This window comes from Liolophura sinensis, chromosome 8, assembly GCF_032854445.1.
Source record: "Liolophura sinensis isolate JHLJ2023 chromosome 8, CUHK_Ljap_v2, whole genome shotgun sequence".
In the NCBI taxonomy this organism is placed as follows: Eukaryota; Metazoa; Mollusca; class Polyplacophora; order Chitonida; family Chitonidae; genus Liolophura; species Liolophura sinensis.
This window is the reverse complement of record NC_088302.1, coordinates 28,574,811-28,602,629: the sequence shown is the minus strand read 5'-3', so window position 1 is coordinate 28,602,629 and position 27,819 is coordinate 28,574,811. Positions and strand designations below refer to the sequence as shown.

Here is a 27,819-nt window from a genome sequence, read left to right as displayed (position 1 = left end):
CCACTGAAATCTGACCTTTGAAAATTAACAATAGCATAAATGTGAATACAATATATTTGTCTGGGTAAACATATTAGAGAGCAGTTTGTCAGTGTCAATCTAGGTGGTAGGTTCAGGCCAGACGGGTCTTTTGTGGGCCCTTAATCTGCCCAGTGACATGTCTGAAGTCAGAAGTCATTAAAGCTAGGCACCTCAGGTAATCACATATTAAACACTGGACTCCTTCAACTGGCCACTGAGGCAGATTGATAGCTTTTCCGATTAATGTTGTTCAGAAAAACCTGCTCTTATTTTTTTCTAATGGTGATAGAGCAGTGGTGCGTCACATTATACAATGACCATGCAATTTATAACCAGTGTTAAAGCTTGGAATCTTCTGGTGAGTTAAGTCCCCTAGTTAAGTTTGAAAGAGCCTGGACTATATATACACGCAAATGTTGTCATGAATTCCACCAGTAGAAAACAGCTTGTGTGGACCAACTCTGTGCGACCTAAAATTTAGCCTGAGTATTTCATGTGTTTTCATGAATAATGACATTACAGTGGACAAGATTCATCAGGTGAATTTTCAAGGGTCAAGGGTTTCCCCTAGGCTCTGCCCTGTTTCCTCCCACTATAATGCTGGCCGAAGTTGTAAAACATCAACAAAATTAAAGCTGTTATCCAACAGCGTTGCCAGGGTCCATGCCACTAGTCTTTCATCGCTTCTGACAGCCTGTTGTCTATATAGTTCAAAATACTGAAAAAAACATGGAAAAAAATGGAAAGGAATGTACTCGATTTGAACCCTAGGCTGCCAGGCATCATTAACAGTTGGCCAAGCACTGAAGACTAGCACAAGGATTGGGCGGCTTTGTTCTTCAGCCACTGGCCAATGACAAAAGACAGAAAGAATACATTGTTGCAGAGCTGAGGCCAGTTCCTACGGTAACCTGGAGTCTGTGGTTTTATGCAGTGTAGCACCAATCTTCCGCACTATTTACATAGTATTTAGACAGGATTTTTGTCAAATTTTTGGTGGTTTTTTAGTCATAACATGAAAACAACACAAAGTACAAAAATAATTCTTGCAGAATTATCATTGTGATGGCAAGGGGTGCCAGACAGTGTGTTTGTTTTATGATTTTAATCAGTTTTTAAAATTGACCTACTTTTGAGCTGATTTCATTGGTCAGTTTTGACCTTATTTGCATACCAAACTAAAAGGTTTTTACAATATGGGCAGGGCAATCCACCTTAAAAATGTATGCAAAAAATTTATCTCAATAGGTTTATCCGTTTTGGAGAAGAAGATTTTCAACAAAATTCAAAATGGCCGCTAAATCACGTGACTGGTAAAACAGCACAAGAAGTCAAAAGTTGCTTCATATGTTCCTTAGTAAGACTCCCAAGTTTGGTTTTCTACCTTTTATAGTTTTGGAGATATTGCAATTTTACGAGGTGACTAATAATAATAATAATAATAATCATAATAATAATAATAATTCAAACGATTTCAAGAGGTGTCTCGCTAGGAACTAGCGTGGACCCCTAATAAATAAATAAATAAATAAATACTCATTTTGCCTGATTCTGAGAATGTACTGATGTTAAAAAAAAGTGTACATATAGAAAAACACATGTAGACTTGTTTGCAACGTACATGTATTATGATATCCTGTTGGGTTTTTGGGGTCTGCCCCTTAAAAGGCACTTCTTGGGGTGGATGTTTAGGGTATAGTTGTACTGGACCAAAGGAAGATTAATTATCTATCATCCACTGGCAGTATCCATTGAGAAACGAGTCATAGACATATATTCTCTAGGACTAATGGCTAGTGTCATTATTAACAGTTTCGCCTCCCATCCACTTATCACAAGATCATCCATTCTATTGATTTCTCTTACCATTTACCTTTAATGGATGTTGTAAGGGCAGAAAGATTGGCTGTTCTATTCTGTGATTTAACTCCTAGCTCTGTAAACCCCTGCCAGGTACTACAATGCCATTAACTAACAAATACCCAATTGATTTGCACGCTGCGTTGCTAGTGTTGTCTTCACAGACTTGCGGCACAAACACTTAACTCAACGCAATATATTTCCTCTTAATAGCTAACAGATAAGATTGTTATTGCACGAGAGCTTTGTCCTGGCTGACAATTTTTGCATTTCTATAGGTATAAATATATCAGAGTTCCTTGGTTTGGCTCCAGACATTATATTCCAAATATTGATTACTGGAATTTATTACTGGTGGATACACATAGTTATAGATGTAATCCATTGTAATTTCTTTTTATGATATTCCTAGCAATGGGATATCCTTTCTTTGAAAGTTCCTTTGCTTTCCTAATATACCTGCATATACATCTACAATGTATTACTCTCGGTAGATACTTAAGTCTGCAGTTAGTTTTCACTGAAAGTGTTGTAAGTTATTGCTGAATTTATTGGCATGCTGCATTGAATCTGCACTGTGTGTTTTATAGTCATTCAAGAAACTGGTAGGAATACTGCCCTGGTGAGTTTTGTGCCAAGTTGTTTTGCCTATAATTGAGAGCAATGTCAGCATACCTGCAATGGTGATTGATTGGCTGCTTGTCATCAGCAAGATGTCTTCACTGAATGCTTAGTAAGTAATTTGTCATTGTCATTATCATCTTTGCAAATGTGAAAGGTTGCAATTGAAGTGTTGATCTGCCATTGATTATTCTAGAGTGTCAGTAATGACCTCATTAAGTGCTCAGCTGATAGCATTTTAAGTACACTTGAGATGGCAATGACCCACTTTATTCCTTGACAACAGTCACTCTCAAGAAGGGTAATGTACAGGTATAAGTATTTGGTAAGATTTGATCTGTATGCTTATTTTAGGCCTCTGTCATAGAATTATAGGATTATTGATATTAAAACAGTATAACTTCTTTGTTGTCATAAGGGTTGAAGTGCATGAGCATTACTGTGCATGGTTTTATTCTTCCTGTTACATGTGTATTAACAGGTTCAGACCTATTGATATATTAGGCCTTACAAAAAAAGTCTTTGTTAGGTGTAATATAACCCGACCCAGTAGGTAGATAGGAAATTCTTCTTCATTTGTGCTCTTTTTTTTGTGGCTAAATGAAAGAGATTGTGATTTTGAAGAAAATAAAACTCAGGGAAAAATAGTTTTAGAATATATCAAAACTTTATAGGAGGGCCTTTTTGTATGGAGAATTGGTCGGGTTTATACACAGAGTGAACAAATGGTGTTAATGGTGGCCTTGGCAAAGCACTAAATGGCAGATGAAATTACATAGCTTGTAGCCTAGGAGTGCATGTACATGTACCTATAGTAATTGGTAATATTAATTGTGTTAGCCTTGAAATGCATGCTTATATAGCCTTTACATGTGGTTTCATTCCAAATACGCATACATATGCATGGATAGAATCCTGGAATCTTGTGTGACATGGATTTATTTATTTATTTGATTGGTGTTTTATGCCGTACTCAAGAATATTTCACTTGTACGACGGCGGCCAGCATTGTGGTGGGAGGAAACCGACCAGGGCCCGGGGGAATGTGTGACATGGAATATGAAGAAATAGGTTGCATGCTTGACAACTGTTGCCTTGAGCTTATGTGTTCATGCTATCTGAGCCTCATTATTTGCTGTAAATATACGGTTTATGAGCCTACAAAGTGTTGCCCGCAGCAAATTTGCCAACTCTGTACCAGGTGTAATACCATGTTGATGTTGTCAGTCTTATCACTCGAATGGTAACTGATCCGGTTAATGTAGGCCATGTTGACCATTGCATTTACATGCTTCTTCTTGTATACCTGTGCTGATGGTAATAGCTTATTTATACGAGCATATTTTAAAACAATTATGTTGAGGCTGCTGTGACCTTGTGCGACCTTGACATCTTGTTTAATTTGAGTGTGGGGTTTGTAGGACTTCACTGTTCTTTTGTGTTGGAGAATTGTACAGTGCTAGCTGTTGGGATCTCTTGCTGCATCTGTGGCACCAATAATGATAGATGCTACATGTACTTGAGTTTATTTCCCAAGTATTTACAGAAAGGCAAAACTGTCATGAGCGGGGGTCTGAAAAAGTTTGTCTATCTATTTGTTTTTGTTTTTCCTGCGAAACTGATGACAGTGCCATGAATAAATGATTAATAATAAAGTTTTTTAATGGCAGATCAGTAATATTTCATTCAGATCCTTGTGAGACGGTGCTAGAACAAGTTTATAGGTTTTACTCTTCCGTAATGCTCATTGGGGTTCCGAAAGGATTACGATGGGGAAACTGAATGGCTTTGTCATTGATTGTTCAGGGCTATCTCATTAGAGAGTAATCCGTTCTGTACCTACATGCTCACAGACTCCGTCTTGCCGCTGGATTATGTATGTCCAGATGCATTGTCTTGGTAAAATACTCAGAAGAGAAATATCATAATGATCTATTCACCTGTATGTAAATTGTAGACTGGCCCCTGAGTCTAAAGTCTTGATTTGAGTTCTAAGACTCCTTATAAGTAAATTTCCTTTTACATCAGTGGGTTATTATCATTTGTCTGTATAATAATTGGTGTCTTTTACTAATGAAAATGAGGTAAACTGTAGAGGTCAAGTGGAGATGTGTTGTTGTGGGGAGGAGAGCCGGAATGGTCGGTGAGCGACGTATTATTGTCGCCTGGAGGAACTCATTCTGCACGATTATCCATTAGAATGACCAATGCGAAAGCTGGCAGAATATCCCTGACAGGCTAGTCGTGGGAGGGTCTGTGAGTACAGCAGGGGAGAAGCTATTGGACTTGCGTAGTTGATGCTATGCTGAGAGCGCTCATCAGACCTAGGAGTGCATCTCGCCAGTCTCTGGCTTCATTCACTCTCCACAGTGGTGTTTTGAAAAGTGCTACCCTCAGAGTGGTGTGCTTTTCGTCTTCTGTGCCATTTTGTACAGGCGATCCGGTAAGTCGCATGCTAAGTCACCATCACTCTGCTTAATGGCAGTGAATTCGTTAAATGACAGTTTAGTTAGTGTGTGTCATTTTAATCATTATTGCTCTGCTACAGAGAATGGTAGACCATTAATTAAGACCTAGTAAGCTGGGTGAACTGACCAATGCAGGAACTCCTGTATCCAGGTCCTGCGTTGAGTTTTTGTGGTTCATTGACTTGATTAGAAGTTATGACACAGACGCTTTTGCCATGTGGCAGTATGGTATTTGTAAACTTAGAGGGAGTGGTTTTCTCTGGACTCGTGACCAGCTTTCTCCGCCCTTATAAACCCGTCATTTTCTCACAAGTTAAATTTTTTTGAGTGCAGCATTAAAGTCAGATGGGCTACATTTTAAAGAATATTTCGCATGGTGGTGTAATACAAATAAAGTTTCAAAAATTTGAGAGATTGTTGTAACTACATTCATCTTGTTTCACAAGGTGTACACTCCTGGGGAGGGCGGTAGATCCAGGGTCAGTAGTGAATTCGGTCACACCTAAGACCTTAAAGGAGATAGTTGTAGCTTTCTTTGCATGGCGTTCAGCATTAAGGGGATAGGGCTGCAACTGGTTGACCTTTATCAGTATAATGGCTCAGGTGGGGTGGCTCACTTGCTATTGGTAAGCCGTGTGAGAGAAGCTTCACTAGATAAAAGAGTGGTGGAAATCCATCCTGCAATGAGGAAGCACAATACATGCACTTTAAGGATTCCTTTGTCGTCATATGAATGAAAAATTGTGAAGTACGATGTTAAACCCTAAGGACTCACTCACTCTGCTTAAATAGTCTTTTCTTTTCATGATTTGTTATGTGCCATTGGATTTTTTCAATTCGGGCCATGCATAGATGAATTTTGGAAAATGATATTAATGCGTATATGCATGCAATTAAGCTTGTATCTCATTAGAAAGCATTTTGGGAATTGTTGAGGAAAAAAAAAGTCTATTAGTCACTGTCTTGTTATTTGCTGATTCGGTTTTATGTTAGGGATTGTAATTAAGACATCTGCCTTGTATTGGCACATGTTCTGCCGGAATCATTGAAGTAGACAGCTGCTCATTTGTGTTCGGGTAGATTAAGGCTCATAGCTTATGTGTGCACACCTCAATCAATTTGTAACCACACTGATGATACTCATGCCTTGTTTTTAGTTTCTGTCAACAAGGCTTGGCCTAGCTAATATTTGTATGCAGATCACCGTTCAAATCACTATGCCTCAGCTCCAATAGTGTGTATAAGCCTGCGTATGAATGCATGGCTGTATGGTGTACCAAAATCAATTTTGGATGTTTCCAGTTGCATGAATTCTGGTTCATGATTTGAATAAACCTGTACCGTTCTCTTAACTATAGGATGCAAATGATGGTACCGAGTATAGATTGAGCATCTAGGGAAACCTTGTGTAGGATATTAGCAAATACTATACAAGCACTTGTAAAGAACTCCTGTTACACCAAATGACCTAAACATTCAATCACAAAAGAGCGTTTTTGGAGGCAAATAAATGTCATGAGATATTACTTCGGGTGTTAAAATTTACATTTTTTCCAGTAGGATACCATCCTACCTTCCAAACACAACTCAAAGGACCTTTCTGAAATCAGTAGAACTCCCAGAATCTGGACAAATGAGTGTAGCTTAATCATGGGCAAAATTTTAAGTAGTTCTGTAATTGGGCAACATTTGCAATGTGGAACATTGCCTGCCTAAACCTTGTCAGCCAAAGAGTGGTACATCTTTTGTTTTTCTAAAATGTCACTGTTTCTGAACATTTGTGTTGGTACAGCAGTGAGGTAGGTCATGAGCACAGCAGCAGAGAGTGATGTGTTTTTTTTTTGTAACACAGATTGTATAGGTGGGAAATGTTGAGCTATCACGCCCATGAAGACAGGTCTTACAAATCCTTGAAAGTCGTCTTCATTTGATTGATGACCCTAGCTCACTCTTGACATGTGCTTGTTTGTTTTTGACAAAAATGTCAGGTAACCTTTCGACAAGTAGAGTTGAAGTTTTTCCATTTTATGATCTACGATAAAAGCTTCCTATAAAAAAGGGAAATTGAAATCATATGGCTTCTCTTCTTGCTTTTGTTTTTTTTTTTCTTCAGATTATGATGTACATGCCAGTCTGCTTAATTTTCTTCATTAACCCTGCACATAAAACTAAAAATCAGTATGAAATCTGCAGTTACATTAACACAAATATCGTAGTTGACAGATTGCATGTTCCATCTTGGGGGATGCTCCACCTTCATAAGGTTAATGTCTTTTATTGACCCAGCATGTGTTAGCTGTACTACATGTCAAGGCTTACATGTATCTTTCGCTCGTTTCTGTTCAAACTTCATTGCAACTGCATGCATCTGGGTGGATCATCAAATTGATAATGTTAAGGTGTAATGAGATGTTTGTATCCTGGAGACACCGTGTTCAGATGAAACGATGAAATGAAGATGTATACTGATACCTGTCACATGATATAATTGTCATCTTTAAATGAAATGATTAAAAAAAAACTTACGGCAGAATGCTAATTTTTGCATGTGCCATTTTTGACCAGTGTTCTGCAGACATGTGTACAGCTATGTATGTACTTAATTGCATCATGGTGTGGAGCAGGAAAGGGCACAAAAAGTGAGTATGCCCAGGGAGAACTGGGGACATCACTCAATAGTAGCAGGCAGATCAAGCTTTAACCCCGGGAGGGTGCCAAGTGGCAAACCTCTCCCAGATTTATTCATTAGTCATGCCCGCAGCTATGGTGCAGCAGAACAAGATTTAATCTGTATTCTCTTTATTTAGTATATACGTTTGGGATAACGTTTCCTGCTGCCTTTAGGCAAACTATACATCAGTATGTGTGTCCAGTTGTCGGCCTTAGATATTTTGTTACGTAAAACTGATGTGTGTACTTGAACCTTTATTAGTTGTGGGGGGAGAGGGTGGCAGGGTGGGGGGAGAGGGTGGCAGGGTGGGGTGGCAGTATTGTTACGCAGATACAATTACAGCTGTGCATGTGTCTCACTTTACACCAGGAATGGATTTAATCCCAGCCTTTTATGGGGATTTTGTAGATTAATTCTCTCGCCTTCACATTGGTTAGATTTGTGAAAATAATTAAGTAGACTAACTCTTCCCAGGGCCATTGTGTTGAAGCCTGCCAATGTGGCATAAAAGTCTTCATGCATGTTTTATCACATGTGAGAAAGTTCCGCAGTTTAAGTTATCAGACGTCAGGGGGCAACTCATAGCTTCTCCATGTATAAGTCTGACTGAATTAAGGGAAAAAATTCTTCAGCAGTATGTTAAAAACAATCAAATTTTAAAAAAATAAAGCATGAAAACAAGGGGGAAAAAACAGTGAGAGGGGTAATGAAGCCATCATTTTTGACAGAGGATGCGCCAGTTACTTAGTAAATCAAGCACTCCAAAGCTTTATAAAGAGTATAATCCAGGTAATGGCAAAAGTACATGAAAATCCTCTCGTATGGAAGACACATCGGTACAGTGATGTATGACTTAGTCTGGAGATCTACAATCTGATGTCATTGTGGGCTTACTTATTTATGAACAAACGACTTTTCCTTTAATGCCTCTGATCCCATGGGTTTATTAAACCTCCACATTAGCATAATGGAGAGGAGCGGAATTTTCCAGGAGTTTTGACAGTGATTAATTGGCAGCTGGATTTGGCTGTGTGAAATTAAATGCAATAGAGTAGATGGAGTAACTTCAAAAATATTGTACCTGTTTAACACAGTGGTGGTTTTGCAGTTTTGCCTTGGAAAAACTTGGCATTAAATAGGAATTATTCAGTTCTAATGTATAATTATGAGCATATTTCGTGAACATATCAAATTAAGGTACATGTAGCTCCACGGTCCCAACAACTGATTCTTTCAGCAGCCATCAGTTGGCCTAGCATGTGTTTATGTGAATGGGGCTTCAATCTTACACTTTGTCTGTTGCTTGTTTTATTGGCGCAATATGCATGCCAATCCTAATGAGGCAATTTACAAAGGGCAGGTGGTGTGGTCAACACCGTATGGGGGATCTTCTGCAAATTCTAATGTAGGGCTTTAGATCAAATAGGCGTAACAGGTCTTCTCATACACAGCCAATCAAGTGATGCAAATTGCTTGACGGGTAGAAATGCACCAGGGAGACGTGGATTGTATACAAGGCTGCGTGTTTTTACATGGTCACATGTTAATTGATTGCCAGCAACTGATGAACATTTGCAGCCATTTTGGAAATTTGGAAGAAAGGTAACTGATTTTCTATTGGAAGTTCCAAACATAATTAATTGACATTTAGGAAACAAAGTAGTGTCCTTAAAAAAAAAAATGAAATTCTGCCTTCATCTGAAAGAGGTTTAATTTCTAATACGGAATACCTCTTTCAATGTTCCTAGTTTAATGTCCAAGCAGATACATGTATGTACTGCACAATGTCAAATTTAAAGCCACATATCTGCATGCGGACTCAGCTACGCAAAGATCAGTTCAGTTCATTCCAACCACTGCACGATTCTGACACATTATGAAATATTATACACATTACCACAGTGTTAAATAATATGAATGTACCCTGTTAAGTAGGGCCTACATTTACAATGTTTTGACACCTACAATTTTTCATATTTTACATAATATTTTGAACTGTTATAAGCCTCATCTTGGCAATATCTCTTTATTAAATCTTGAAATGTCAGATGACTTGATGTTTATGCCCAGTGTGTTGCTGTGTATCTTTCTTCATTAGCTTGTTAGGGACACTCTGTTAACTTCTGGCAATCATTATGACACTAGCCAGACAGATGGCGGGTAATTCCTACCGGAGCTGTGGCTGCCTGGAAGATCGAATATGGAGATTCCCGGGAAGAGCCTGTGTCATTTTATTATCACCCAACTATCTTTGGCAGATTTATCCTGTCATGGTCTTCTAGTCTGTTTAATGCAGTCTATTTAATATGCATATAACTGAACAGTTATTTTGTTGAATCTGGGTGGGTTTTCAACACAGTCCATTGCATAGTCCAGAACCAAAAAGTTTTTTTTTAATTCCAAAGTTAAACTTTCTAATTGAGTATCTCATGCATGAATCTATGAGATGGAACGTCATTTTTGACAGAATAATTGACCTTACTTCAGGTCTACATCTATAGCAGGTCACTGTTTCTTGTTATAGCCTAGACATTTCTGATTGACAATTCTTGGTCAAATCAGTAGAGGATATTGCACAGTGAAGGTTGAATATCATCAATATTTTTCGAGTGAGGAGTGAAAATCATAACCCACGAGACACAAGTAGGTTATCATTTCCACCTTTCACGAGAGAAGTATTTATGATATTCAACCTTCACTGTACAATGTTCTATTTATTATTTATATTTCGACAATATCATGATTTTTTGTATTTGAACAAGTTTTAAAAGCAATGTTTTTAGCTGTAGGCCTTCACAGACTTGGGTGTATAGCATGACGTTGACTGCTTTTTTGACCATTTCTTGGTTTATTCTAGAGTTATAATGGCAATTTCTCGGTTGAGTGTATCACGATTTATTGATTCATTCTGCAGTCACACTGATCATTTTTCTGTTGATTTCCCAATGATTGATCAGTTCATGTTGGCCATCCTATTTGCCATTTGTCGGCTGATTTTAAAATGTGACTGGTGAATTTCTTGTTGATTCTAAAATGACAGGTCATTTTCTGGTGGATTCTACAATGACTGGTCATTCCTGGTTGATTTTAGAAGATGTCGTTTCCTCGTTGATTTTACAATCTATTGTCTATATACAATGACTATATATCTGATGAGTTCAAAACAGGACTGGTTGGCCTCTGTGGCTCAGTTGGTTAGCGCGCTAGCGCAGCGTAATGACCCAGAAGCCTCTTACCAATGAGGTCACTGTGAGTTCAAGTCCAGCTCATGCTGGCTTCCTCTCCGGCCATAAGTGGGAAGGTCTGACAGCAACCTGCGAATGGTCATGGGTTTCCCCCGGGCTGTGCCCGGTTTCCTCCCACCATAATGCTGGCCGCCGTCGTATAAGTGAAATATTCTTGAGTTCGGCGTTAAACACCAATCAAATAAATAAATAAAATAAAACTTATAACCCTTAGTCCCCATGTTTGGACTTTATATAGAGCTGCAAGGGCGTGTTTATTGAGTCTGTAATATCGATGACTTGCCATGCATCCAATGATATCATCACTAACATTCTGCAGTGGTTGAATGTCAAAAAAACTTGAATCCTGTATTCTTTGCAGTTAATGCTTTAAGTGTAAATGAAATATGTTATGGATAATCTTTCAACATGGCTTTTGCATGAAATAACTCGATATTTTCAACCAGAAGATTGTTAATTAAGTATTATCTTTTATGATGTTGATTGTTGAATGGTTGGATATATGATTTCCGTAGGTGTACACTTTGTCTGTGAGATCCTCATCTCACAAATTGGTGCGGTTTAGTGTTCAGAAAATTGATGAAGTCCCTTGGGGGTACCTTCAAAATTCACCACCACCCGCTAGCATCTGTTGATGTCAAACTATTGATGAAGTGTATTTATGCACAAGCTCTCAGATTTGTCTGTAAGTTTATTATTGTAGTGTTCATAAGTTTTAGCCACTGTCGACGGTATCTTGCCGCCCCCATTCTGGCAGCCTATTGGGTTTGACAATGTGGCTGTCAGGTCATGTCTCGGTGCATGTACAACCATTTATATGAAATAGTTGTGCCAAGCTTTTTTTTTATACCAGATTCTTTCTGGACCCAAATTGGGTTATACATGCATCCCTGTTTTGGGACTGACATTTCAATTACACCCCTGAATCCGTTCAATTTCGTTATGGATTCCATGCCATGTCTGGAAGTCTTGATGTTAATGAAGAGTCTGTTATAGCCTGTCAGACATATTGACATGTTGTAGGTCGGCTTTCTGCTTAAAGGGACCTGAGAATTCATTGAAACCTACACTCTGTGCTAAATGGGGACTGCATCAAACAGTCTTATTTCTGACGTCCATGTAAAGGATGGGCGTCAGAAAGTTATTTATTGATATTCGCAATAACGGAAAAGCAGTTTGCAAGAGTGAAAAGTTCTCCATTAAACCAGCACCTGCCAGAGATGGTATCCTCACCCAAGGCTCATCCATATTCTCCAGCAGTGTCATTTGATTGGGCAAAGAAGCCGTCTACTATTAAACAGGGTTACCTCCCCTGTGGAGTGATGGATACGAACCTGTTGTAATCTATCTAAGGCTGACTGTAGGGGGGGCAAATCCTTGACTTTAAGTAATAGGCCAGTGCTCAGATTAGCAGACTGACAGATGACCGCAGTGTTCAATTAACTGGATTCAGAGCAATTTATTTCAACCCAAGGCACACAGTAGGCTGTGAATTATAAAGAAATCAAAGTGAAGCTTGGCTAATAACACCAAGGCAGACTCTTTGTTATGTACTCACAATACTGCTTTGTACAGTGACTGGCCTATAAAGATACTGATTGAAGATAACCTGAATCAGCAGCATTGTTGTACTACAATTACAGAGGAGATTTGTATAGAACACACCAGTAGTTTAGACTCATATTTGAGACTTAAATTAACGAGATAAAATGACTTAACATCTTACGCTCAGCATTGAGAACTTACAGCAAGGAAACAGGACTGGTTGGCCTGGTGTCGGTGTAATGTGACTGGAATGCACTTTGATGGCATGGACTCGCCCTACCATAAGAAGACGTGGGATATGTACACACGCCTAATGACTCATCATCATCATATGACTGAAAATTTATTAAGTACGACAACAACATGAAGCCCTAAGCATTCATTCATTCTCAACGTCTTACATAGCTGGGTATAGATGCATCCAAAATGGCAATCCAGAGAAACTGAATAGAAGCCTGTAGTAAAGCATCAGTTTCTTTTTGCATTTTAAATTTAATAGCCAACAGAATTTCTCCAGTCCAACCAAATTGCCATTTTATAAGGTAATGATCTTAATCAGAATATACATGTATTTTTTATTCTCCAATTTAGGCTCGTTAAGTTGATGATACAGGTGTATGTAATGTGTATCACATATACAAAAGTTAATTAAGCCTTATATATACATGTGTGTAGTATACAATTTTATCATTGATATCTAGTAACAGGCATCTAGTGAAATACAGCTGTATTCACATTTTTCTATGGGGTTTTTTTTGTTTTTTGTTTTTTTATTCCTTTATTTCTTAAAAGAAATACACCAGATTATGTTTGATTCACCTTGTAGCTGGATTTTGGACGCTTGTCTGAAAGGATCTACTTTTGCATTGTTAACTGCAATTGTACATTGTACTTTCGTATTGGGAATCACCTGCATGGAATTGATAATATGTATATACGTTTATTCAGTTCATTTAATGAATTTTTTGCTTGGATTTGCTTAGTGACAATGGGTGATCACAGTAGGGACTCAACATGTTCGACCTACAAATAGATGCATACAAGTAACACTAGCTGATATTAATGGAGTAACAAAGACTGGGCTGAAAGCTGATTAACTAAAAGGATGAATAGTTACAAGGCTTTTATAAAGCTTGTAGAAATACATGTAGTTTCAGTTCTGTGGCCAGAACAGGATTTGATTTTCATTCAGCCTGATCAAAAGCAGTTAGGTCTTCCTTTGAAGGATTTGTCGGGCTGCTATCAGCTCCTACCATATAGAGCCCTTGGGCTTTAACAGAGAGCCTATTGAAATTCTTAACAGAGGAAAATTTAAGATTTAAGCTTATGGCTATGTGGGCATATATAGGTTAATTCTAGTATGCACTGTATTTGCATTTAAAAAAGCAATCATTCAGTCAATAAACAGTACTATATACATGTACATGTTTTTTTGTGTGTGATTTTTAGCTCGTCTGTACAAAGCCAGTAACAACTACATGTAAAAGAATATGTTATTATAGGTATATGTTAAAGATGGTATCTCAGAAAGTACAAGATACATGTCTGTTTTTAGCACACATGTACATGTAAAAAAAAACAGCATAATACAAGTGGGATGTTCAGTCATTGATGCCCTACATGTGTGTTAATTACTGTAAAGTACAAAATTCCTGACTTTATGCGTCGATCCTTTCTGTATAGAATCCATATCAAGATAAATGTTTATTTTACGTTTTGTATTGACAAGATTGAGCTGAAGTCTCCCAGAAGCGGGATAGCTAAAAGTTTTTTTGGTAGTTACCAAATCTACATGTAAGTTCAACTTGGCCCTCCCAATCTGAAATCGAACTTTAAGGTTGCCCTAGCTTTCAAAAGATGCTAGGGACTGCTTTGGTGGCCTTAAATGGAGCGTCTGTTAGTGATACCGACTTACATGTGCATGAATAAATACACATGCTCAAGTCATATGTGTACCGACATATATGCTCACTGACTTGGTGTGACTCCTGCTCCTCATTTGTATGTTGGCACTCTTTTGTTATGGAAACCAACATGTGATTACCAATTGCTACCTTTATTTCAAGAGAGCTCATCTGTGTAATGAAAATGGGTGGATCTGGACAAAATCTACATATACTTTACAGTTTATTGCATGCACTAATAGAATATTTGAATAAAAACTGCTGACAGTTAAAGGTGGATGGATGAAAGGTCTTGAAGTTGGCATATAGACACATAACACTTACATTTTCTGCTCCATTAGCAGCTTTCGTTCACTGTGAAGTTAAGTGATCAATAACAATTTAGAAAGTTTTTAGCCATGTGGTCAAAAAGTAAGTCAGAAGATCAGAATGTTAATCAGGCTCCTAAACGAATGTTATATTAAATCAAATTATGAACCAGTTACTCTGGAATGAGGCCCAAAATAAGGTTATCACACTTTTGCAAGCCACTATTAGAACTCCTTACAGATTGCTATTTGGGGAAAAATTAATTTTGTGATTGAATTTAGGCACAGGCCCTAAGGCTGGTTTTCATTACTTTTACGGGACCCCAAACAGTGATTGTCATTTCTTCTCTACCCAGGCGAACACGGAATATGACAGAGTAGGCCAGGCTGACTAATAAACTCAGCAGCCAGTTACTGCCCTATTCACTAAGGCAAGCTGCAAACTCAATTTCCGATTTGATAGAAATTCTCCACTGCCCATGATCTAATCACACCCAGATTCTTGTACAAGATGGAACTTTGGGTGAAATATGGTGTATGGACTATGGGCTACTTGTGCGCTCCCAGTTCATATAGGTTAGCATGTTCAAGATTTGCTCGCAGCAGTGAACTAGAAGGTGCTTTTTACTACAAAGCTGGCGATTCTCCGCTGCCCATGATCTAATCACACCCAGATTCTTGTACAAGATGGAACTTTGGGTGAAATATGGTGTATGGACTATGGGCTACTTGTGCACTCCCAGTTCATATAGGTTAGCATGTTCAAGATTTGCTCGCAGCAGTGAACTAGAAGGTGCTATGAAAAAGTAATAAGTAATTCACGGGTTCCTGACAGAGTGGATGTAGCTCGGCAGTTTTACCAAGCACCCGGGGCAAAGGAAATGCACAGGATCAATAGCTGGCTGATCCAGCACTCTGGGATTGTACTAAGCTGTGTCAGGGGGAAGGAAGGAGTGCAATGTACAATATCATCTCTCAGGAGCGATAAGCATTATAGACGAACCACAAAGAAAAGGGACATCGTATTAAATGGTCGTGTATGAAGAATTGCTATAATTAAGACTCCAGTAGAGATGATATATATAGGCTGTGTTGAACTGTGTCAAAGTAATTTGAAGGGACGCTTAAGCATTCTACGCGAAATTCTTAAGGCGGATGACGGCTGACATTTCAGCAAGAAAGAGTGCTATAAAATGGCCAGAAGATGTCACTTTCTACTTCCTTTTAGACTAGGTTTTTGTTCAGAAGTTGTTCAGGTAATTTATGGCTGCGTGCACCTTTGTATCAGAAATTCTCATGTCAAATTATTGCGGACAGTTTCCCAGTTTTTTTTTGCTTTTTTTTTTTACTCCAGAATAGTTTTGAAAGATGAAAAAAGAGACTCTAATGCCAACAACACACAATGAAATCAATAAAATAAAATAGAACTGAAGTTTCCAGTCAAAGTTCATTATTGTCAACTTTCCAGTAACCCGATAGAACAGCTTAATTTGCTCTGTTTAGTGGAAAGAACTGTAGAGTAGATTGCTCGGAGCGACTTGCTTAAGGCAAACAATATTCTCTGATTTGGCCAGAAAGTTTTTTAATGTTGCCTATTGATATGGCCAGAAAGTTTTTTTATGTTGCCTATTGATTTGACCAGAAAGTTTTTTTTAATGTTGCCTATTGATTTGTCTGAAAAGTCTTTTAATGTTCCCCATTGATTTGTCCAGAAAGTTTTTTATTTTTCCCCATTGATTTGGCCAGAAGGTTTTTAATTTTCCCCATTGATTTGGCCGGAAAGTTTTTTTATGTTGCCTATTGATTTGTCCAGAAAGTTTTTTTATGTTGCCTATTGATTTGACCAGAAAGTTTTTTAATATTGCCTATTGATTTGTTCGGAAAGTCTTTTAATGTTCCCCATTGATTTGTCCAGAAAGATTTTTTATTTTTCCCCATTGATTTGGCCAGAAGGTTTTTAATTTTCCCCATTGATTTGGCCAGAAAGTTTTTTATGTTGCCTATTGATTTGTCCAGAAAGTTTTTTATGTTGCCTATTGATTTGTCCAGAAAGTTTTTTTATGTTGCCTATTGATTTGACCAGAAGGTTTTTTTTAATATTGCCTATTGATTTGTTCAGAAAGTCTTTTAATGTTCCCCATTGATTTGTCCAGAAAGATTTTTTATTTTTCCCCATTGATTTGGCCAGAAGGTTTTTAATTTTCCCCATTGATTTGGCCGCAAAGTTTTTTTATGTTGCCTATTGATTTGTCCAGAAAGTTTTTTTATGTTGCCTATTGATTTGACCAGAAAGTTTTTTAATATTGCCTATTGATTTGTCCAGAAAGGTTTTTAATGTTCCCCATTGATTTGACCAGAAAGTTTTTTAATGTTGTCTATTGATTTGTACAGAAAGTTTTTTATTGTTCCCCATTGATTTGGCCAGAAGGTTTTTAATTTTCCCCATTGATTTGGCCGCAAAGTTTTTTTATGTTGCCTATTGATTTGTCCAGAAAGTTTTTTATGTTGCCTATTGATTTGACCAGAAAGTTTTTTTATGTTGCCTATTGATTTGTCCAGAAAGTTTTTTTATCTTGCCTATTGATTTGTCCAGAAAGTTTTTTAATATTGCCTATTGATTTGTTCGGAAAGTTTTTTTATGTTCCCCATTGATTTAGCCAGAAAGTTTTTTTTATGTTCCCCATTGATTTGGCCAGAAATTTTTTTAATGTTGCCTATTGTTTTAATGTCGCCTATTGTTTTGGTCAGGAAATTTTTTTAATGTTGCCAATTGATTTGGCCAGAAAGTTTTTTAATGTTCCCCAAGGATTTGGCCGGTAGATTTTTTAATGTTCCCTACTGGTTTGGGAAGAAAGTTTTTCAATTTTCCCCATTTTCCCATTTGTCCATAGCAGTATGCTAGTAGTGGAACACAAAACGTTATTACTCCATCTGAGGTCAACTGTTTCTGGACTTGATTGTTAAAACAGAATCTGACAGCCAGTACGGCTCTCGCTCAGCCTATCGTATGGGAACTTTCATGTTGGAGAAGTAATATCCATTCATATACATGTAGGAAGGAATACATTTCAATTTGGATCATTGTTAAGTCAAACAACAGATAGGCTCTGTCGTAGAATATTCAACTGTGTGCAGTGACACATTCAACTGATAGGCAACATACATGTATGCTCACCTTGTATTACGTTTGGTACACTCAAGTGTTGTGGGCTATAGTATTGCGTTTGGTACACTCAAGTGTTGTGGGCTATAGTATTGCGTTTGGTACACTCAAGTGTTGTGGGCTATAGTATTGCGTTTGGTACATTCAAGTGTTGTGGGCTATGGATTGCTAGACAGCTGAAGGTTGTCAGTGAAGGAAATACAATCTATGAACTGGTTGTTTGGGCTAGCTCTGGTTCACGTGGGTTAACTGCTGGTTCAGCTAGAGATCATTGTGGCCACGTGTTTGAATCCAGCTCTCACAATGTGGGCTTCTGCTTTAAATAAAGAGGTTTGTGACTTGTAGATACGCATGTACCTGGCCATTCATGTCTGTGATTTTCACCGGGCTCTCAGGTTTCCTTCTGTGGTTTTTCACTGGGCTCTCAGGTTTCCTTCTGTGGTTTTCACTGGGCTGTGTGGTTTATTTCTGTGTTTTTCACCAGGCTCTCAGGGTTATTGTTGTGTTTTTCACCAGGCTCTCAGGTTCCCTTCTGTGGTTTTTGCCGGGCTCTCAGGTTTCCTTCTTTGGTTTTCAGCATGCTCTCAGTTTTATTTGTGTGGTTTTCACTGGGCTCTCAGTTTTTCTTTTGTGGTTTTCACTGGGCTCTCATGTTTATTGCTGTGGTTTTCACCTGGCTCTCAGTATTTCTTCTGTAGTTTTCAGCAGGCTCTTAGTTTTCCTTCTGTGGTTTTCACCTGGCTCTCAGGTTTCCTTCTGTGGTTTTCACCTGGCTCTCAGTTTTCCTTCTGTGGTTTTCACCAGGCTCTCAGGTTTCTTTCTGTGGTTTTCAGCAGGTTCTCAGGTTTCCTTCTGTGGTTTTCACCTGGCTCTCAGGTTTCCTTCTGTGGTTTTCACCGGGCTCTCAGGTTTCCTTCTGTGGTTTTGACCTGGCTCTCATGTTTATTTCTGTGGTTTTAACTTGGCTCTCAGGTTTCTTCCTCCTGTACATGTACACCTGAACACTGTCATGTGACACATACATCTGTGAGTGAAAAATTTATTAGGCTTGTGTTAATTATCACAGACTTTTATGTAATAAACAAAATAATGTGAAACTCACTATGGCTTTGGAAATTGGTTTCAGTATCTGTTATTCGTATCATGGTACAGTTTTCCAGTGTCAAAGACAACGAAAGTTTGACATGTCTGACTCATGACAGTTAAATGTTTAAAAGGCCATAGAAAAGTCCAGTTATCAATAATCTATTTGTATCTGGCATCTTCCATTACATGCATAGGTATGAGTGCCAAAGGGAAGAAAAGTTGTACACCTGTATTCTATTAGTGGGTTTCACAGTGGATGGTTTGACCTAGATAACAGGTGGAATCGTTCATAGTTGAAAGTTGTTCATCAGACAGAAGAGCTTTAACTATTGTCTCTCGTTCCCCCCTGTAGGTGAATGAGTGATCCCTCGCCTGTTGGCCAGCTTCTGCTTCAACCAATATACTAAGTGAGGATTAGTGGGCTTTGTTACCATGGGAGTAGGAGACAGTTGTGACAGACTTAGTCCTCACAGATAAACCAGCAGAGATTGCCCAGGGTGAACCTGTCTCTGCCCGCGTGTCACCTGGCCTGCTGCCGTCATGGGATGTGGACTGTCCTCCGGGGGATCCTCCGAGATGAAGAAATCAGAAAAAGGTATTTGACCTAAAATTTCATCCATGACCAAGTTTAATTTTGGCTGATTCTGAGAGTTTTATCGATCTTAAAAAGGTTTTTTTGTGGTTTGTTAGGAAGACTTGTAGTATTAGTAGTACAAGTATTACTTGTAGAATGTGAATTTGGAGAGCCTGAATTTTGCACAAAGTCAATAGAATCTAAATGGATTCTCATTGGATAAAGTTACAAAAACCCAGAGAATACAAGTAAAACGACTGGGGAAATATTTCAAAGGTGTCTGCAGAACACCATTTATTATTGCGCATTACAAATGTTATATGAGTCTGCAAAAAAATTTTCCCGGACTAATGTTGATATGTGGTGGTAACAAAGCATAAATGAATCATGCAGTGCGAGAATTATTTGTCTTGCATTGCTTTTGTTAACATAACTTAGTGTAGCTTCAGGCATAAAGATTATGTTTCTGATTTAGTAAACAGCAATCCGTCTGACAATCACCGTTAAAACTTTTCCTCTTGTACTATGAGCCAATTCGTCACCGATTTTGACAGACCATGCAAAACACTTTGTCTGCCTTTAATCCTAACTAGTCTTTCAACAAAATCAAAAGCAATTTTTAAGGGTTTCTCCAACATCAACAGTGTTTATAGAGAAATATTTTTTTTTAACCATTCATCAAGTTGTGCAACAGCATTCTCTTTTAGTACATGTAGTTTTGAAGTTGGTTGGATCAGTTGTCATGGTAACATACATCCTGTCACAAAGAAAGGCAAACTGCCATTTTTCAAAAGCATTGTAACCAATCAATACACTGAACACAGTACTGCAGCCTTGTAGAGTACCTAAATGTTTGCACACATAACATACATCCTCCTTGAGACCGATAGTGAACCTATCTACAGTAACTTCAGTTGGGAATTTACAGCATTTTTGACAGTGACACACATACCCGAATCATTGCATTGGAATTCAGGCCTTGCTTTTAGGACTAATAGAAAATATATCTTTCTAAAATTCATTTCTCTTTACAATTTTTCTGAGGCACATGCAGCATATGACAAGGTAGTCTCTGTACTTTTGTTCCTTGATCATCATTTGTCCCCTATAGCACAGTTGGTAGAGCATCCGGTTCAGAAGCAGTAGATCCAGATTCAATCCTGGGTTGAGTCACACCTAAGACCTTAAAAGAGGAAGTTGTAACTTCCTTGCTTGGCGTTCAGCATGAAAGGGATAGTGCAACGACTGGTTGACCCGTATCAGTATAATGGCTCGGGCGGCATGGCTTACTTGCCTCCGGTAAGGCGTCTTAGTGAAGCAGTAGGGATTCCTTCATAGTCATATAACTGAAAATTAAATTGTTAAGTACGACGTTAAACCCCAAGCACACACACACACTCTCTCTCTCCACTCATTTGGCTGACATCAGTATTTTGACATTGTAACGGACAATAATCTTGTCAGTGTGTAATCTCCAGGACTTCTGGACTGAATAAAAATTTATTTAGTTCATAATATAGCTTGTTAATTACACTGACAACAGCAGTGTTAGTTCATTCACCGGTATCTACCCATGTTATACAAAACAAATGTATTTCCGTGTATCCGTGTCAAAAGCCATCAGATGTAATCACATCTTCATCATATGTAATGCTCCGTACCATATCATATTCAAATGCTAACACGGGTAGAAAAAAATGTTTTTTCCTGTTGTTGCTATTATGTTACGAAGGATGCCTCTGTGTAGAACAGTTGTGTCACAGAGAAATGTATACAGTGTATGGGCATGTACAGTGTCCATGACGTTACACTATGAATCAGTGTCATCTGCTATCATCTACAACAGAAACTAATGTATCATGTGTACACAGCAGTTCTTGTGCAATTGTCACATCTGCTTCGTTTCAGCAATGAAGTCCGCTATCTTGATCCAGAGGTGGTATCGCCAGTATCGTGCCCGCCTGGAGGCGAGAAGGCGTTACACCTGGAACATCTTCCAGTCCATAGAGTACGCAGGTGAACAGAACCAATTAAAGGTAAACATATTCCGCATACATGTTCCAGCTCACCTTGCTAACTCATAAGAGTATTGCATCCTGAGATCATAATAATGATATTATGTAAGGTGTTCATCCCTGAAAGGGAGATTTTCCTACAAGATTTTGGTATCCTGTTGTTGAACAGTTTATATTTACAAAGATAAATGTTGATACAAACTTTCATGAAAGTACCACCCAGTCTCAAATACTGATCAAGTTTGTTGGTGCATTCATGGTGATGTTGTCTCAGATTGGAAGTTGATCACGGCCATGCACTTTAGAGGTTTTGTCTTTAAATGACTTTGGCACACAAAATGTGTTTCCAAATTTCCTAGCCATTACTGTTTCTTGGGACCTTGGTGGCAATATGCAATTGATAAGCTAAATTTTTAACAAACATCTTTGGAGATCTTCTTCCTTCCAGGCCTTGAAAAACCTTGAATAGTCTGGAATGTAAAAGTAACCTTTCCATGTCTTGAAAAAGCGTGGAAAATCAGGTTTTGTGAAATTGAGTTTGGACAAGCCGTGAAATTGAGTCTCCATAACCAACTTGAACAACGGTGTATAGTATACTAACATTCTCTTAGGGGAACATGTTTATATGTAAATGTTTGTATGTAAATGTGTATATGTATGTAAATGTGTATATGTAAATGTTTATATGTAAATGTGTATATGTAAATGTTTATATGTAAATTTGTATATGTAAATGGGTATATGTATATGTTTATATGTATATGTAAATGTGTATATGTATATGTGAAAGATTGAAAATTCAAGTGATTAAGTGTAGAATATTTATTCCAAGTAGCACAGAAACTGTGAATTTTGATGCTGTGAAAATCCTTGAGAAAGCCTAGAAAAAAATGCACATTAGTTGGGATGTTTTAAGGAAAAGAAGGTTAAAACATGAAGTAAGGTTCATCACACAAACAACTAAAAACTATGCATAAAAATACTTTCATTTATTTTTTCAGATTTTTTTAAAGTGTTGAAAGGCATTCACATATTTGGATACTATGGTGGGCTTTATGAGCCATACTGACGGTATCTAGGAACTGTGACGTCGCACCAGAAGGAAGGAATTTTGTGGAATCTATTAGTGACCAGTAAAAAGAGTTATTCCAACATTCAGTGTCGTGATTAGAGTTGGATAAACTTCCTGTGACGTCAGAGTTCCTATCAGTTGATAGTATGGTCCATAAAGCCCACCTTAGAACTCAAATGTTTGATCACCTTTACCAACTTTTCACAAAAATCTAAAAAGGTAAATGAAAGTGTATTTATGCATAGTTTTAAGTGGTTTTTTCCTTGAAAGTGTTTAGAATCCTACGGTAGGAGAAATTCTGTGTGTCACATGGGAAAGTTGGCCAGTGATTTGCCATTTGCCAAAGGCTAGTGCTGTGACCTCCAGCCATGACCCTGACTACAGTTGTATATATAAAATGGTCTTTGGTATGGCATAAATAATTGTCTTTTATTTCAGACTGAAGTCCATATACAGAAAACATTTAGAATAGGAGTATAATGCATATTATATATCAAATGCATATTAGTTTTAACCTGATTCATGTACCAGGTTTAGAACAAAATGTTTTGCCATTTTGCACAGATTACACAGTAAACAACATTCAGTCAAGAATGTTTTCTTTTATTTGTCTTTTAATGATTTGTTATATACCTGTGTTCTAAATGGTTTATAAAGCTTAATTCAGTTTTTCCAGATTTATGCTGGATGTACTTATCCAGGCGGCTGTGGCAAAAATAATATCAGCCAATAAAGTCACTGTTAAGTTGTATCAGCATGGTTAAAAAAATTCATAAAGTTTACCTATTAAGTAAAAAAAAAAGTGTGTCCCAAATGAAAGTTAACAGGGAACTGTTTCTATTAAGTAAAAAAAAAAAGTGTGCCCCAAATGAAAGTTAACAGGGAACTGTTTCTATTAAGTAAAAAAAAGTGTGCCCCAAATGAAAGTTAACAGGGAACTGTTTCTATTAAGTAAAAAAAAAGTGTGCCCCAAATGAAAGTTAACAGGGAACTGTTTCTATTAAGTAAAAAAAAAAAAAAGTGTGCCCAAAATGAAAGTTAACAGGGAACTTGAATCTTTTTTTTTGCACATTTTTCTTACCTAGAAATTATACAAGAGCTGTTATTTTCTAATATTGGCTTTAGAGACAGTATTTTCCAATGGCTTTTGACATTATTTTGACCAGCTAAAAATACATTAAAACTCAATATTATAAGGATCCTAATGACTTAAGTTCCTCATAAATGATTTCCTGGAAAATGTATTATATTTTTTGATTGGTGTTTTACGTCGTGCTCAAGAATATTTCACTTACAAGACAACAGCTAGCATTATGGTGGATGGAAACTAGACAGAGCCCGGAGGAAACCCACGACCATCCGGTGTCCTGGAATTATTTTCAAGATAATCTGTAGACAAATACATGAAATTTGATCTTCTGTAGAAAGTGATGTGAAGTCAAATGTAGAACAGATTTCCATATTTTATCACAATTTTAAGGGCATTTTATGGCACAGCAAAAATTCTTTAAAACATAGAAATGAAATAAAGAAAAAAAAATTTGAGGACAGTTTTGTCCTGGGCTTTGAATGCCATTGACGTCACATCTTTTGTGTTGACTTTAAGAATTACAAAAATACAGGAGGAGGTGGTGTGAATCTGATCAACAGTCACCGAATAAAACTGGGTGTAATAGAACAATTCAAGTGGCAATTAAGGGGTGAAGTGACAGCTACAGTCCAGTGGCTCTGATAAGCTGATAAGTGCATGTGTGAAGCATGTAGAGAAATTTTTTGCTCCACAACATTTCCCTTTAATATTGTCAGCGTCCAATAAATCTCAAGCTAATACTGCATGGTCAGGGATTTTTTTCGTGTACTGGGTAATTTGCCTCTTTGGATGTCTGCCATTGTTAGCAATACTTTGGTTTAGATGTGTAAACAAATGCAGTAGGCCTTATAAAGCTGTGATAATTGTTGCTGTTGTTGTTTCAGCTGTACAATTTCTTCACGGAGATGCTGGTACACTTGTCACCAGGGGCAGGAGGGGAATCCAAGCTCGTGAACGCATTCTCTCTTACTTGTCGAAAACCATCAGTATGCAGTAAGTCGTAAACAATTTTTTAGGGTCCTTAGTATGCAGTACACACGTAGATTGATGTAGGCCATCTACTTAAATGGCGTGATTTAGGACCAATACAAACGATATAGTAATTGTAGTATGATTTATTTATTTATTTATTTATTGATTGATTGATTGATTGATTGATTGATTGATTGATTCATTGATTCATTTATTTATTTATTTATTTATTTATTTATTTCATTGGTGTTTTACGCCGCACTCAAGAATATTTCACTTATACAACGGCCGCCAGCATTATGGTGGGAGTAAACCCATGACCATGCGCAGGTTGCTGGCAGACCTGTAGTATAATTAAACACTCTGGTACATGTATAGGGCCAATACATGTATATATAAGGGACATCCTTAGTTGACCCAAACACTGTTGTATAGGGGACAATACAGTTTTTTTTGGCTTTTGTTTTGTTTTGTTTTTTTTGATGGAAGAGTAGCGGCATGTGACCACTTAGTGAATAAAATGCTGCTCTTGTTGGCTTGTCTGCAGCTGCATGTGCTTTGGGATACCATCTTGTCATCTGCACCTCATTCAGCATTACAAATAGTCGTACTTCCATGTTGTCATTTCGTAAGGAACACCCTCTAAAAACTATGCTTCCCAAGTATTTGTGGACCAATAGGACACCTGCTTCACAAAGCTGAGGGGCCTCCGTGGCTCAATTGGTTAGCGCGCTAGCGCAGCGTAATGACCCAGGAGTTTCTCACCAATGCAGTTGCTGTGAGTTCACCAGCTCATGCTGGCTTCCTCTCCAGCCGTACGTGGGAAGATCTGCCAACAACCTGTGGATTGTCGTGGGTTTTCCCCTCGGGTCTGCCCGGTTTCCACCCACAATAATGCTGGCCGAAGTCGTAAGTGAAATATTCTTGAGTACAGTGTAAAACACCAATCAAATAAATAAATAAATAAATCACATTGCTGACATTTTCTTCTGTAATGAACCCAAGCCAAAATCATGACGCCCACTATTTTTTCAAGGTAAATCAGGCGGGATTCATGTGCTAGTGTTGAGTCACTGTAAAGAGATCTAAATGAATTTAGGGTCATGACATTACATTTTACATAGATAGTAGTATCACAAGGCTACTGGTATTTTACTGACTATTATTTGTCTTAGTTTTTACTTACTAGCAGTACTAGGGAATTACCTTACTTGTACACACCTCGAGTGAAATGACCAGTAAATGTTCTCTCCTCGCAAGCAGATATAAAAACTTTGCTGTTACACATGTAAGATGTCTTCTTGTTTTAGGTACAGTGGGTTCCCTTCCTGCCAGTCATAAACTATAATGCATGTAGCTGTAAATGAATAAACAAATGAAATGTACAAGCAGGCAAATTATGAGTAGCAAATCATCATGATATAATCTTTACTTATACATGTATTAAGACTGCTCTGTATCAAACCTTTATGATGGGCCTGAAGGACCCATTTGATTTATTTATTTGATTGGTGTTTTATGCCGTACTCAAGAATATTTCACTTATACGACGGCGGCCAGCATTATGGTGGGTGGAAACCGGGCACAGCCCAGGGGAACCCCACGACCATCCCCAGGTTGCTGCCATACCTTCACACTTACGGCCGGATAGGAAGCCAGCATGAGCTGGACTTGAACTCACAGCGACCGCATTGGTGAGAAACACCATATAAGTGATAAATCCTGAGTTCAGTGTTAAAAATCTGTCAAATAGTAAGTGTTTATACATTGTATACAAGGGTGTGATCATCATAATTACAATACGGAGACAAAATTGTCGTGGTAAGCCATCCCCTACAGTTTACACAAAGCATAGTCTAATGTTAATGGGAGGTCTCATTGGTCTAGTGGTTAGCATGCTTTAGCGCAGCACAAAACACTAGTACGATTGCTGCGAGCTCAAGTCCAGCTGATGTTGGCTCCCTCATACCTGGGAAGGTCTGCCTGCAACCTGGAAGTGGTCGTAGGTTTCCCCCAGCCACTGCTCGGTTTCCTTGCACCATAATGCTGGCCGCCCTCGTATCAGTGAAATATTCTTCTGTATGGCATACAGCACCAATCAAATAAATTATTAATACTGTTAATGTTTTACAGAACAAGATTCCTTAGCACTGGAGGATGAAGAGTTACTGGACCTGACGGACCCGAAACCCATTGAGATAGAGCCCAGCTACAGCGGCCCTCACATTGAGTTCCCGCTCACACAAGCTCACATACAGAGGCTCATTGCTGCATTTAAGAAGAAGCAGGTTAGTACTAGTAAACTACCCTTAATGACCCAAAATTTTGCCCACAAAAGTTCAATTTTAGAGGCAAATAAATATCACAATATATTATTTTTGGTGCTGAAACTTACAATTTCCAAGCAAACCCCAGATCATCTTTGTAAAATCAATAGAGCTTACAGAATCAGGAAAAGCGGACAAGTTAGTCATAGACAGAATTCATGGTCATTTAGGGTATCTTATTTACCCCGCACTTTTGGGATATTGGAGGGGTATTGTCCATTTGTTTGTGTGTCCGTCTGTCAGGCTTTGGTATAAATATTTTGAGAAAATTTGTAGGCATATTTAATTTATGTTTTTAAATGTTCGATAAGGTGTATAAACCAGGTGGATCTGTGGGAAAACTGAAACATGCTATCACCCCATACTTCATATCATTTTAAGATGACCAGTAATCTTTTGTGACCTTCACAGTAACATGAATATTAATGAATGTTCATGTTCTTAATTTCTTAATTTGCGTTTGCGGGTAGATGATTCTGAGATAAGGTGACTTGATTGCCTCTATAGTTTTGGATGTTTGCCAACAATCAGTAATTTTTTTTACTTCTGGGGTCTATTTGATGAAGCAGCTGTAACATACGCCTTAATTTAGGTCCATGGCAACACATAGTTGACAAAGACATACGTCACCATGGTAACTGCATTCAGTGCAACCTTGCGACATGTTTTGTAAAACGTTCCAGGTTGCTAGGAGACTAAATATTGAAGTGGATTTTCAGAAATTTGTCTTCAGAACCCAATGATATGGCCATGAGGTTATTCTGCTTCAGTATATTTGGATCAGAATCTGTATACATGTGGTTTGGTCATTCTTTCATCCATTTATGACTGTCCATTCTTTCATTCATTTATGACTGTCCATTCTTTCATCCATTTA

The 27,819-nt window shown here is 37.9% G+C and overlaps 1 protein-coding gene across 1 annotated transcript in view; it reads left to right on the top strand.

Moving 5' to 3' along the window:
• Positions 1–27,819, top strand: part of LOC135473642 (serine/threonine-protein phosphatase with EF-hands 2-like) — a 59,906-nt gene that overhangs the window by 20,137 nt on the left and 11,950 nt on the right. The window contains exons 2-5 of the mRNA XM_064753504.1: positions 19,245–19,487; positions 21,375–21,502; positions 24,528–24,636; positions 26,749–26,903. Coding sequence (XP_064609574.1) covers positions 19,433–19,487; positions 21,375–21,502; positions 24,528–24,636; positions 26,749–26,903 — 447 coding nt within the window. The 5' untranslated portion in view covers positions 19,245–19,432. The remainder of the gene's footprint in view (positions 1–19,244; positions 19,488–21,374; positions 21,503–24,527; positions 24,637–26,748; positions 26,904–27,819) is intronic.